The sequence below is a fragment of the Macrobrachium rosenbergii genome, chromosome 5 (assembly GCF_040412425.1).
Source record: "Macrobrachium rosenbergii isolate ZJJX-2024 chromosome 5, ASM4041242v1, whole genome shotgun sequence".
Classification (NCBI taxonomy): Eukaryota; Metazoa; Arthropoda; class Malacostraca; order Decapoda; family Palaemonidae; genus Macrobrachium; species Macrobrachium rosenbergii.
Window position 1 is genome coordinate 40,628,472 of NC_089745.1, and position 10,273 is coordinate 40,638,744.

At 44.0% G+C, this 10,273-nt stretch overlaps 1 protein-coding gene across 4 annotated transcripts in view; it reads right to left on the reverse strand.

Moving 5' to 3' along the window:
- The window catches only part of Akt (Akt kinase), a 47,979-nt gene extending 37,925 nt beyond the window's left edge, over positions 1-10,054 (reverse strand). For 2 of the 4 annotated variants that reach the window (XR_010853091.1, XM_067104111.1), the window contains exons 1-2: positions 9,867-10,054; positions 6,580-6,770 (exon numbers count right to left, since the gene is read on the reverse strand). Coding sequence is in view for 3 of the 4 variants with exons in the window: in XM_067104111.1 (XP_066960212.1) it covers positions 6,580-6,765 (186 nt within the window). In the remaining variant the exon portion in view is untranslated. Of the gene's footprint in view, positions 1-6,579; positions 6,771-9,627 lie in introns of all 4 variants that reach the window. The other 2 variants (XM_067104112.1, XM_067104113.1) reach the window with 2 other exon arrangements.
- Positions 10,055-10,273: the final 219 nt, after the last annotated feature.

Sequence of the window (10,273 nt, forward strand, 5' to 3'; positions counted from 1 at the left end):
ATTAAGATGTTCCTGTCGTCCATCCAGCAGTCCAAATCCTGTCTCACTTCCTCTGTGAGGGGAACGGGAAAGGATTGAGGGTCTTGAAACTAGGACCAGTAGCCACCCATGAGGGACCAGCTTCTCCAATGACGACAGGTGACCAATGACTTGCCATTGCCGAGCTGGCTGCTCCCATCGAGACAGGAAGCTGCGTTGCCTTCCTGAACCTGCTGATACGAGTCCAAAGGAAAGACTCTTGCTGCTACCGTATCTATCAGCATGCCCAGGTACTTTATGCTGCAGCAGAACTCGAGAAGCCAATCCCTGTCCTGTAGCAGCTGTGAGCGGGAGCTCACCAGGATGAACCAGTCATCAAGATACCTCAAAAGACATATCTCATGCAAGTGGGCCCAAGCTGACACAAGGGTGAACACTTGCGTGAACACCTGGGGAGCGGTTGAGAGCCCTTAGCACATTACAGAAGTCCCTGGTTATCAGCAGGGGTTCTGCTCCTGGCGGCGCGACGATAACTGAAAATCGGCGATAACAGCACTAATAACCCACTTATTGGCACCAATAACCAGATATCTGTGCTGAAAACCCAATTATCGTCGTCGTAGACAAGTGCCGTAAAACCGGATCGCTGATAACCAGGAACTGCCGGAACCCTGAGTTGGAACACCACCTCCCTGAGGATAAAGCGAAGGTACTTGTGAGAGGATGGATGGATGGGTATTTGGAAATAGGCATCCTTCAAGTCCACTGTAAGCATGAAGTCATTCTCCCTGATGGAGGCGAGCACTAAGCGTGCTGTTTCCATCGTGAACCAAGTCTGGAGAGCACATCGGTTCAAGGGAGAGAGGTCTATGACTGGTCTCCAACTCCCTGTGGCTTTCTCTACGAGAAAGATGTGGCTGTAAAAGCCTGGGGACCGATCAGACACAAATTCTACAGCGCTCTTCTTCAGTGTTGCTTGCACCTCCTCGAGTGCGAGATCCTTCAGCGAGCCAGGAACGTAGGTGAGGAGACAGGCCAGGTTGTTGGCGAGAAGTGGCCCAGATTCGAAGGGAAGTAGATATCCCTCCAGAAGGACATCCACCACCCAGGTCTTGGCTCCATGTTACTGCCATGTTGCCGAATGGCTCGAAAGGCAACCCCCACCAATGGCAGCAGCTGAAGGGGAACGACATCCCTAACATCCTCCCTTCTTCTTCTTCTTACCTTTACCCCCCTTTTTCTCGACTGGAAAGAGGGTTGAAAGGTATGCGACAGCATGCCTTTCTTGGCTGAGGAAGAAGAGGAAGAAGGCTGGGTATTCCCACGAGCACCCTTCAAATCCTGGGTCTTCTTAGGGGCCTAGGAAGTGTTAGCCTGACCCGAGGGACGGGCTGCAGTGGCACACGAAGACCCGGAGGTCTTGGCCACTGCCTGGTGGACAAGGCGGTTGTTGTCTTCAGCCCGTCTCTTGTCCACAGCAGCATCTACCAACTCCCTGGAGAAGAGAGAGGCAGAACCCAGCAAAGGTCCGTTCCTAAGGGTCAATGTCAACTCGGGACCTACAGACCTGGAGATCTGATTCAGGACAGCATCCCTCCTCTTCAGCACCAGGTTTGCCCTATTTCAAGACTGGCACAGTCTCCCAAACATGGAGTCCTCTCCAAGGATGATCACACCCGAGGAGGCGGCAACCTTGGAAACCATGAAAGTCCTCAGATCCAACCAGGAGACTGCCTGTAGAGCCACCATGGTGGTGGCCTCCAGGTTCACTGCCTCTTGCTGCGAGAGGGATACTCCTTTTGCGGCAAGGTGGTGCAGCAAGAAACCCGGGCCTAGATAAACCAGGTCTGGGTCAACCTGCTTTGTCAGCATAGACTCCTCAGAGGGTTTGTAGAACCATTTCTGTTGAGGCAGAGGAGGGGAAAGGAGCTGGTCTGAGCGGTTTGACCAAAGCAAATTCTCTTGCCCAGAGACAAGGTTATTCACCTGGTTGAGTACCTCCTCGGCAAGCGCGGACCATGACAACCCCACCGAAGCCTTGGGTTCCTTCTTGGGACCCAAAAAGAATTTGAGGTGTGAAGGACAATCCACAGAAGAGGATGTGGCCCCTTCCTGAGACAGATCACTGTTCTGACAAATCAGCACAATGATCTCAAAAAAAAAGGTCCTCTGTTAAGTTAAGTATACCTTAGTTTAACCAGACCACTAAGCTAATTAACAGCTCTCCTAGGGCTGTGAACCTGAGGAAGAGGACCCTTGAGTCCTTCCAGGCTGCGGTCCACCAGAGCTACTCTCCCTGCAGGAGGGAGAACCTCGGCGGACCCTAGGATCCCTCCTTGACTACTCGAGCATACGACAGAGCCAGTCTGAAAACCGAGCCTGGGGCATAGGCCCTCATAGCCTAACCCCAAGAAGAAGCACTCTCATCAGAGACCCTCCTGTCCAACTCGTGCCTCTCTGTAAAACCCCAGGAGGTTGAGGGGACAGGTGAGGGGGATCAAGCGCTCCAACCTGTCCTGCCAGCAGAACTAGTATGAGAGGCAGGCTGTGGGCAGTCACCAACACACAGTGGTGACGGCGACACGGGTCTAGGAGAGTGCTTACGCCTCGGTGAAGTGCTTTCCCGAGGAGAGCGGAGAGGTTCATCCAAGTGCACCCAAGCACATGCACCGTTCTCCGGTGAGTGACGGCAATCCCATGGACGTGATTGGGGGCTAGCCAGAGTCAAGTGCTAGGGAGCTGCTGCATGTGAACTTTTGCCATCCTCACAACGTGCCCTAGTCTTCTTTGAGGCCAAAACCTCCTGAGAAGAAGACTGATCAAGGGACCTCCTCTCTGCATCCCCAGGTGCTCGGGCCCTCAGGTCAGAGACACCAGGTTGGGAAACCTGGCTGCACACTCCAAGCAGTGCTGGCAGGAAGTGACGAAACACCTGCATGTTTTGGAAACTCCTCTAGACCTGTGCCTGAACCAGACCGGGGAGCGGGGTCGCCAGTGCTGGTTCAGGGTACCTGAGACTCCACTGAATCTCGAGCACTTACGGAACCTCTTCTCCGATTTCTTCTTCAACATCTTCTTCAGGATGGCGGTCAAGTTCCCCATCCAAAAGGGAGGAACAGAAACCACAGGAACAACCGGGGCAGCAGGAGCGGAAACAGGAGCAACCAGGGCAGCCTTGCCAGAAGGCACAGCAGGAGTGGCCCAGCTGACCAGAACAGGGGGAGCTGCCTTGGCACCAGGACAGGTGGCACAGCAGGAACAGGAGCAGTTGTCACCACAGGGAAGGCCGAGGGTAGGGACACCTCATGCTGGGGTGCCAGAGCATGCACAGCCATCTGGTCCACCACCGATGGAGTCACTTGAGCCAGGATGTCGGTGGAAATCATCGCTAGTACTTTGGCAAAGGCCATCATGGTCACCGTGGTCGTGGTAGAGGTTGCAGCAGCATACGTCACCACCGGGAAACGTCTCAGGTGCTCCAAGATACCCTGCATCGAGGGAGAGCCCGAGAGACCCAAGGAGATCCAGGCATTCCAGAGCTTGGCTGCCTCCTGGTGATCAGCTGCCTCATGCCACTCGATCATCAAACCTGAAGAAGCAAAGTTGGGTGAGTGGAGGGAGACTCCTCACTCTCCAAGGGAAGTTTCCCCCTCGGAACAAGCTGAGGCCCCCTGAGAAGAGGTCATCTTGATCCCCCAACCCACGCCACAATCTTCACCCGACGAACCGAGCGAAGACGACGAAGGAGAGATCTCTTCCGAAGGAAAGACAGCCAAAAGGAGAAGTTTACCAGGGGGGAGAAATGAGGAAGAAGGGTTAGCTACCAAGGGTGTAGTCGGAGGCGTATATCCTTCCGACGACACCTTGGCAGCCTTCCTCATATACTGTTTCCTCCCAGGAACTTTGCCCGCTGTGCAGGCAACCAAGAGCAACAATCAGCACAAGTCGAAGCAGGATCACACTCATGCCCCCTGCAAGTGGTACAGAGGGCATGAGCAGCAACATCATAAGGGGAACGGAAGTGGGTACAATGCTTGCTACCAGCCCCAGGACACACATGCCGGGGGGTGATGGCCTTCTACACAGGATAAGATGATTCGTGTTTGCAAAACAATATCAACCGGGCAGAGAGCGAGCACACATGTCTGCATAGCACAACGGCCGAAAGCAAATTGAAAGGTTTAGATCCGGGTGGGCAAGACTCCTGCTTACCGGATGGTAGTTAACTGCCTAACCACCTTGTCTGAAAGTTTAATGGCCATTTCCAGCTTCGCTGAGAGTAATTCCTAATGTAAAGGACCAAGGGTTTGTATATCGTGTAGGAACAAATTCATTTTGAACCATATATACTTTACCTAATAATTCATTCCCTTTTGAGTTTCATGCAAAAGCAAGTCATGAGAAATTCATTTTCAAAACATGTTTTAATGACAACAAAGTCAGGTAACTTGTCAATTTCTTTATACAAACTGTCCCATTTTTCATATATAAATTTTGCCTATTTGTTTCACCAGAAAGAAGTAATGAACAAAGAATCTACACAAGGAGATAGACTTGAATGACTAAGAACCTGGTACAGTGATATCCTTTATATGCTTATGGACTAAACAGGCAAATAATGATTTATTATATCATCATTCCCTCTACTAAAGAGATAGTAATTACTATAAACTGATATTTTTTTAAAAGGAACAGATAGAATTGTTTACAAATTATAATTGTAATTCAATATCCTTCAGTATAACTCATCCTCTGTTAGAACCTCTTGTAACCAGGGGTCTCTCCAACTTTTATGTCTCCTGCAAGGGCGTAGTTGAGGCAAGCCTCCGTGAAGGAATGAAGGTTGCAGCATGAAAGACTACTGCAGAAGCAGAAGTGCACACCAAGACTGATATTGGTGTAGAACTCTTGGCCACAGCCAAGTGTCCTAGGGAGCCAAAAAGGGATGGATCTCCCATTAACCTATGCGAAGAAGGCCACACAGCAACACCTTCATTTTCTCAATGCACCTTTGAGCAGTTGGCAAAGCAGGGGCAGGTGGGATGGCACAGGAAGAAGGGTTTGTGGCCATAGCAGGCAGTGTTCACCCTCCCATACTAGGAAGAGTAAGAAGGTCAGTCACTTTCCAATCTCTCCATCCCTCCTTGAACTGAGCCGGGGGGGAATGTCCAAATACTCTCCTAGAAACAAAACCAAGAGTCACATCAGAAGGGGATCCTCAAAGGTGGGTCAGAGAGAGAAGACCCAGATGGAACCTCCTTAAGACAGCTTTATCTCTGACCCAAACTTCTTTCATTAGGAAGGAGGTCAATCAGATCACTCAAACCAGATTCTGAACCAGTATAAAATCCAGATCCCTAAACAGCAAACAAAATGAATGAGGTTCTACATACACTTGTAATATACAGGGCATGCACACAGTTGCATTCTTAGTGGCAACAATGAATACAGTAAACCTCCCGTATTCGCGTTCTCACGATTCGCGGACTCACGCATTTGCGAGTTTCTCTGTAGAACATATCTACCCATTATTCGCGGAAAATTCGCCCATTCACAGTATTTTTCACTGAGAAATATTCACTAATTACTGTATTTTCATATAATTTTCATGAATAAATGCACTTTTTGTGACAAAACTATTAAAATACTCAGGTGTAAGCATTTTTACAGGGTTTTTCTTGTGTTTAAACTATCAAAATTGGCAGTTCTATGTGTTTTTAGAGGGGTTTTAAGTATTCGTGGATTATAGCTATTCGTGGGGGGGTTCACTGTATACAGTCTGCTAGGAGAATCTGCCATCATCTTTTGGATTACAATTACAACCAAATTAAAAAACAAAGCCAAAGTTGTTAACCAAGGGAGTCAGAATAAAAAGGGAAACCAAATAAAAAAGAAAACCCATGTCTTAACAAGAAACATGATTCTACGAAGTTCAACAGTGAAGACATCTTTGCAGAATCAAAGCCAAAGAAAACTTGAAAGCAGACAGTCAACTGAATGGGTAGTCCCCTTATCAGCTCACTTGATAGCAACTATACATCTCTTGCTAAAGGTACAACTATATACAAGATGTGGTTCTGTATTCTCACAAGAACAAAGTCAGAAAAATTACACAAAAAGTTCTGTATTACTGGTTATGTTATCTCCATTCTTTTCGCTCTTCATACTTAAATCTCTATTTAGTATTAAGGTTGATTTATAAATCTTAATACTGTTTAATTCAAAACTTTTTGTTAATACGTCTAATGGTATTTTATTAAGCACTGTGATACAAAAAACCACAGCCCAAACCTGTTATTTAATCTAGTTCCAACTACCAAGCAGAATAACTTAATGGGTGATGGCAGTATAATTTTCTCAAGTGTGTTTACTGTGTGTCCAAATTGTTATTTTGAGGTCTTAGTTTTGACATCTGCTAGCTACTTCAAACACAGTGAACAGAGTTATTACCAGGTCATTGATATTCTAAACCATACTAGACATCAAGTTTCCTTACCATCACACCAGCAGCAAGAACATCACATGAAATTCTGTCACCAAAATCCAAGGCTAAACGATGAACTTACATTAATGAAATACTTATGTAGAAAATACTCTCACCTTGACAGTAAAATTATTTAAAGGGTCCGAGAGGTCGTGTTCTGGTTTTGTTTTGAATCCCAACAATGTCCCATTTTCAAGCAAGTAGAAATATCGCTGTCTCCAGTTCTTGATGTGTTCACCTCTTTTGTTAAGCCAGCCTTCTTTTACAATGGCTGGCTTTGCTTCTCCTCCTGCTTCACCCATTATGCCTGCAAACAGAAATGACAATGCTTGATACAACAGGGTCTTCTGGAACTGCAATGAACATTCTACTGATAGCTTAAAGAAACAAAGTTACACTGTCATAGAAAATAACTGAACCAAACACTAACAAAATAAATTAATACACTCGGAACTTCACAACACTAACTTCATCCCTTCATGCTCCCTTCTGCAAACAAACTGATGCCAGACATGAAATCACATACAATTTCAACAGTGCCTTACATTAAAAATCTTACTGTGTTAATAACATATCAAGCACTACTTATTTTTATAATTCCTCACCATCTCTTCCTAGTAGAATATACATACAAACATAAGTAGTATTTTGTCACATGCTATACAGGTGTGTAATTTTTGATTTTCAATTGTGGCAGCATTTTACCAGTAGTTAATGCAAACCATTTATATATTCATTTACATAAAGCATAAATTTTAGCACAGACTCTCATTATGTACTACAGTTACGTCAGACTGTACACCTGCCCCCTCAAGCCAGGATTGATGCTGCATCCTAGCTCATTAGGTTAGGATGTATCTAATGTAGATTGCCAAACTTTCATGCAAAAATTAAGGGGAGTTTAAGTGAGAAAAAAGGCATTGGATTTTACTGCTTACAGTATTGTTGTCAACCAAATACTGTGAAATCAAGACATAACTGTGTTTCACATTTAAAATTCATACAGACAGATATCAATGGTCTTCTTGAGGAAGGTGTACTTTAAAAAAAAGTACATTGCCAGGCATACTCACATTCTAGTTTTGCACAAAAAATAAAAATAAGTATTGATGTTGAAAATTCAGTCACCACTAATAAATTTACTCAGTTAGATTCACATCCCCACCCAAACACAGATGACTAGTTTATGAAATGGCTGAATACGAGGTCTTTATTTTCAAATTTAAAAAATGCTTATCATCTGGTCCCCTGTACCTGAGGAATATTGGCCCTAAGCAAATGGTGCCCTATATCAATTTACCAAATTATGCTTTGGTCTCACCAATGGAGATATGACTTTTTGTGGGACTGACATTATAACAAATGACCTTAAAGCAATGACCTAAAAGCTATTTATCTCTCATCTTGATTACATTATTGCTTGTGCCAACACTCGACTAGACAACGATGAAAACTTACAATGGTTTACAGATGCAGCTTGTCATTATTATTCTCAATGAAGGCAAGTCTGTTCTTCCTTCACATTCCATTCATATTAATATGACCTCTTGTCTAGAGGGTGTTATGAACATAACCAGTCCGCACACCAACATTTTGATCCAACAGGCGACAGGTTTACAATACTGGCTTATTAGCTTATTATCACTGGATTCCTCCCTTCTTTGAAAGGAATTCACCTCCCAACTGATGCCATACTTCTGTTCTCAAAGGAGGAATTTGCTGCTATGAATGATTTAAAAATCACCTTAAACGTATCTATCAAAGCTGCTGGCAATGAAAATTTACCCTTTACTGCTGAAACTGACGCTTATGAGCTTGCTACCGAGGTTTCATTAAACCAAGATGGATGTTCAGTGGCCTTTTTTCTCAATATTTCTCAGTAGTGCCAAAGCAAAGAATTGCAGTACTAAACTCATGCACGAACCTACCTACAATGCCCAGCAAAAGGATGAAGGAACTGCCAAAACTCCCTACAGAAAAGCAATGGCCCTAAAGAAACTTATTATATTATGCAAATGGTGTGTGACAATGCTGCTGAGTTCCTCTGAACTATACAGTATATTAAAAAAAAATGTTCAAACTAAAAATATGTTAACGTATTATTTAACGAACTCATTTGCATAAAATAATTTGGTAGAATAATTTGGTAGGGCTAAATACCGGATTTACATGTAAGAAACCTAGAAAACCTACACAATTCTATAAAAACTATTTATACACAGCAGCACACAGAGATTCAATCCATACATGTGCATGATTAGCCTATTGGCCTCTATGCTAATTGTTCCAGTTTGGGTACGAGTGAAAAATAAAATTTTTTGTAATTCTACAGAAGAGCTCTACATGAAAATATTGTTTATTTTTTTACTGAACAATATAGAAAAGGATGTACATAAATCAATACTTGTGAGATAATTTGAGAAATTTACAGAGATATCTAATTAGAGAAATTTACTTTTTTTCATTCATGTTTTTAAGTTCACCCCTGAGGGGCTGGTACTAAACATGGTGTCCCATGGAGCTATTATACATAAAAGCAAACATAAAAGGGGGAAAATTTCTCACATTATTCAAGTAAGTTTTTGAAGTTATCTCATATATACTGCATCCTAGCCTGTACACCCTTTCCTGTAGTCTTCTGTCATGGAATTATGATAATAGTCGATATATTTGTGCTGCCAGCTCCTTTACAGTTATCATACTTTGAGTATGGGGTCTCAAATTAATAGGTGGGGTCAAGGGAAGGGCAAAGCCTACCCAACCAGGCAAGGAGATAGCATCCAAAGTTAGGTTTGGTGAAGGTAAGTCTGGTTAGGTTATAGTCCCTCTGAAATGCTTACAACAAAAATACCTACTAGACCTAGCAACAGTAGACCTGAACCCCCTGCTCTGCATTCGCTCCCCCCTTTTTTTTTAATCACACAGTCAATAACTTTGCTGTCGAATCTGGTTGAACTTTGATGTCAAGTTGAATTCTGATGCCAGTGCATCATAGGCTAGGCTACTTCTAAAGTTTAAATCTGAAATTACAAAATGAAACTGCAGAACTTACTGAAAAGGCTTTTTAAGATGACACTAAGCTAAGAGAAAGAAAGCGAAAAAAAAGAGGCTCCATTAGGCTACGACACAGGAGTACTCATTCCCAGACACCCATTTGAGATTACCTAGTAACGTAGGGTATGGCGCTCATCAAAACCCCAAATACAACGAAACAGGTTAATTGTGAAGTACAGTGTAACGTGACGGTGAACGTGGGTTATTATTTCAAACATATTTACTACCCTGAAGGGGAATCTACCTCACTATCCTAGTCGGGGTTTAGCCATCCTAGTGCTCAAGGTCTTTTGTTGTTCTGTAGTAACTTCTTCTTCCCCCCTTATACGAAATAACAGCCTCTGCTCACCTGATTTCCAGTCGACTGGCAGAAGTACCTAGACTATACACCCTTCACGATCACTTTCCGTCCCTGAACAATTAAGGTGACACCATCGTGCGACGCATAACAATAATATCATAACATCACAACAATACGACGACTTGACCTCCTCACTCAGCTGTGATTGTGTGTGTGAGACCTTTCTAGAGACTGCCGAGAGGCAGAAAGCCTCTGAACAAACGTCAATTATTTTACCCTTCCGTTCATTAGGAGTCTTCGGTGCCACCTGAAATTTTTATAAATGAATATTATTCGTAAATATTATACTAGAATATCATATTCAAATTCAGGGTTTTTTTTCCAAAATAAGACGGGACGTCCCAAGGCATAATATTGGAACGATTCTCATTCTTCTCTACAGATGACCGGATGAC